The 1,362-nt window shown below is 39.4% G+C and overlaps 1 protein-coding gene across 1 annotated transcript; it reads right to left on the minus strand.

Annotated features, from left to right (window-relative positions):
* Nucleotides 1–523: 523 nt before the first annotated feature.
* LOC110094007 (protein PELPK1-like) lies at nt 524–1,126 on the minus strand. Its single transcript, XM_020819098.2, has one exon. It carries the CDS (start codon nt 1,124–1,126, stop codon nt 650–652), a length of 477 nt encoding a protein of 158 aa, XP_020674757.1. The 3' UTR covers nt 524–649.
* Nucleotides 1,127–1,362: the final 236 nt, after the last annotated feature.

Here is a 1,362-nt window from a genome sequence, read left to right on the forward strand (position 1 = left end):
GTTAGCTAATAGGTTTTATTTTAATTATTATATTTTTAGTAAGCTTTTGAATCTATCAAGGACTTATAACTTCTCTTTTTAATTAATACGTAGGTTGATTTTTCCAAAAATTATATATATAATTTGATCATCTGTTTTGAATTTTCATTTTGATCCATCAGTTATGATTAAGAACTGTTTGGAATGACATTAATATTTTATAAAGATGATTATAAAGTTATTTGGTAGAAATAAATTATTGTGTGTGTGAGTGTTATAAAAAATATTTTATTTTTGGAAGTCAAACAGCTTTTTTTTAAAAAGTGGTAAGATATTATCCACTCTTGTTACAAAAAGTAATACTTTTTTTTTGAAAAATAATGAAAAAAATATTAAATAAAATTGTAATTAAGATCCGAGAAACATAATTACGAAAAAACTTATTCCAAATAGGATCCTAATTCATAACTGATCAGGCGTTCATCCGACTTTCACTCCACTAATTAATATAAAAAAGAACACCAAAAATTTATGGATGAAAATCATCATTATATTCGTATTAATATTTCGGTAGCAATATTAATATAAGATAGAATTGATTAATCGACTACAAAGCAAGACAAGGACTATGGTGAGAAGTTTATGGTTGCAGCTTTGGCTCTTCTGGGAATTAGTGAGGAATCTCCGGCACTGGCGGAAGCTCCACCTTCGGCAGGTCATGAGGGATCTCGGGCAATGGCGGAAGCTCAGGCTTCGACAAGCCATCTGGGATCTCCGGCAATGGCGGAAGCTCGGGCTTCGGCAAGTCAAGAGGGATCTCGGGCAACGGAGGCAGCTCGGGCTCGAACAGCTTCGGCTCTTCCACCTTCGCCGAATCAGACTCTCCCTGTTTTGTCAGTGTGGGGAATTCTGGTAATGGGGGGAGTTCGGGTTGAGGGAAAGCGGGGAATTCAGGGAAGGGAGGAAGCTCGGGAAACGGAGGCAATTCGGGCTTGGGAAAAGCTGGGATTTCAGGGAAAGGAAGGAGTTCTGGATTCCCGGTGACTTGTAGCAGAAGGCGAGCGGCGTGGCATGGTGAGTACTTGTTAGAGAAGACGAGGGCGAGGAGAAGAGACAATGTGAAGACCAAAGTAGTATTGCAAGCCATTTTGCTTCTGGTGATGGAGAGAGTGGATACTGCGACTGGTATTTATACTTGATCAGCTGGGACTTAGAGGAAGTTGCTGGGTGGCCTGGTGACTATCTTGTGTTGAGATAGCGTCTCTATATTATTGGAAACTTGAATAGAAAAGACAAAATCACAGAGAGAGAGAGAGAGAGAGAGAGAGGCTAGGTGGCGCTGTTGTATCTCTTTGGTAGCTCAACCTCCTATCCTCGTAATGG

Source organism: Dendrobium catenatum, unplaced genomic scaffold (genome assembly GCF_001605985.2).
Source record: "Dendrobium catenatum unplaced genomic scaffold, ASM160598v2 fragScaff_scaffold_146, whole genome shotgun sequence".
Taxonomy (NCBI): domain Eukaryota; kingdom Viridiplantae; phylum Streptophyta; class Magnoliopsida; order Asparagales; family Orchidaceae; genus Dendrobium; species Dendrobium catenatum.

Bases quoted from the DNA above. Each gene is read 5' to 3' on its own strand.
- LOC110094007 (XM_020819098.2), bottom strand. From the start codon at position 1,126: ATGGCTTGCAATACTACTTTGGTCTTCACATTGTCTCTTCTCCTCGCC.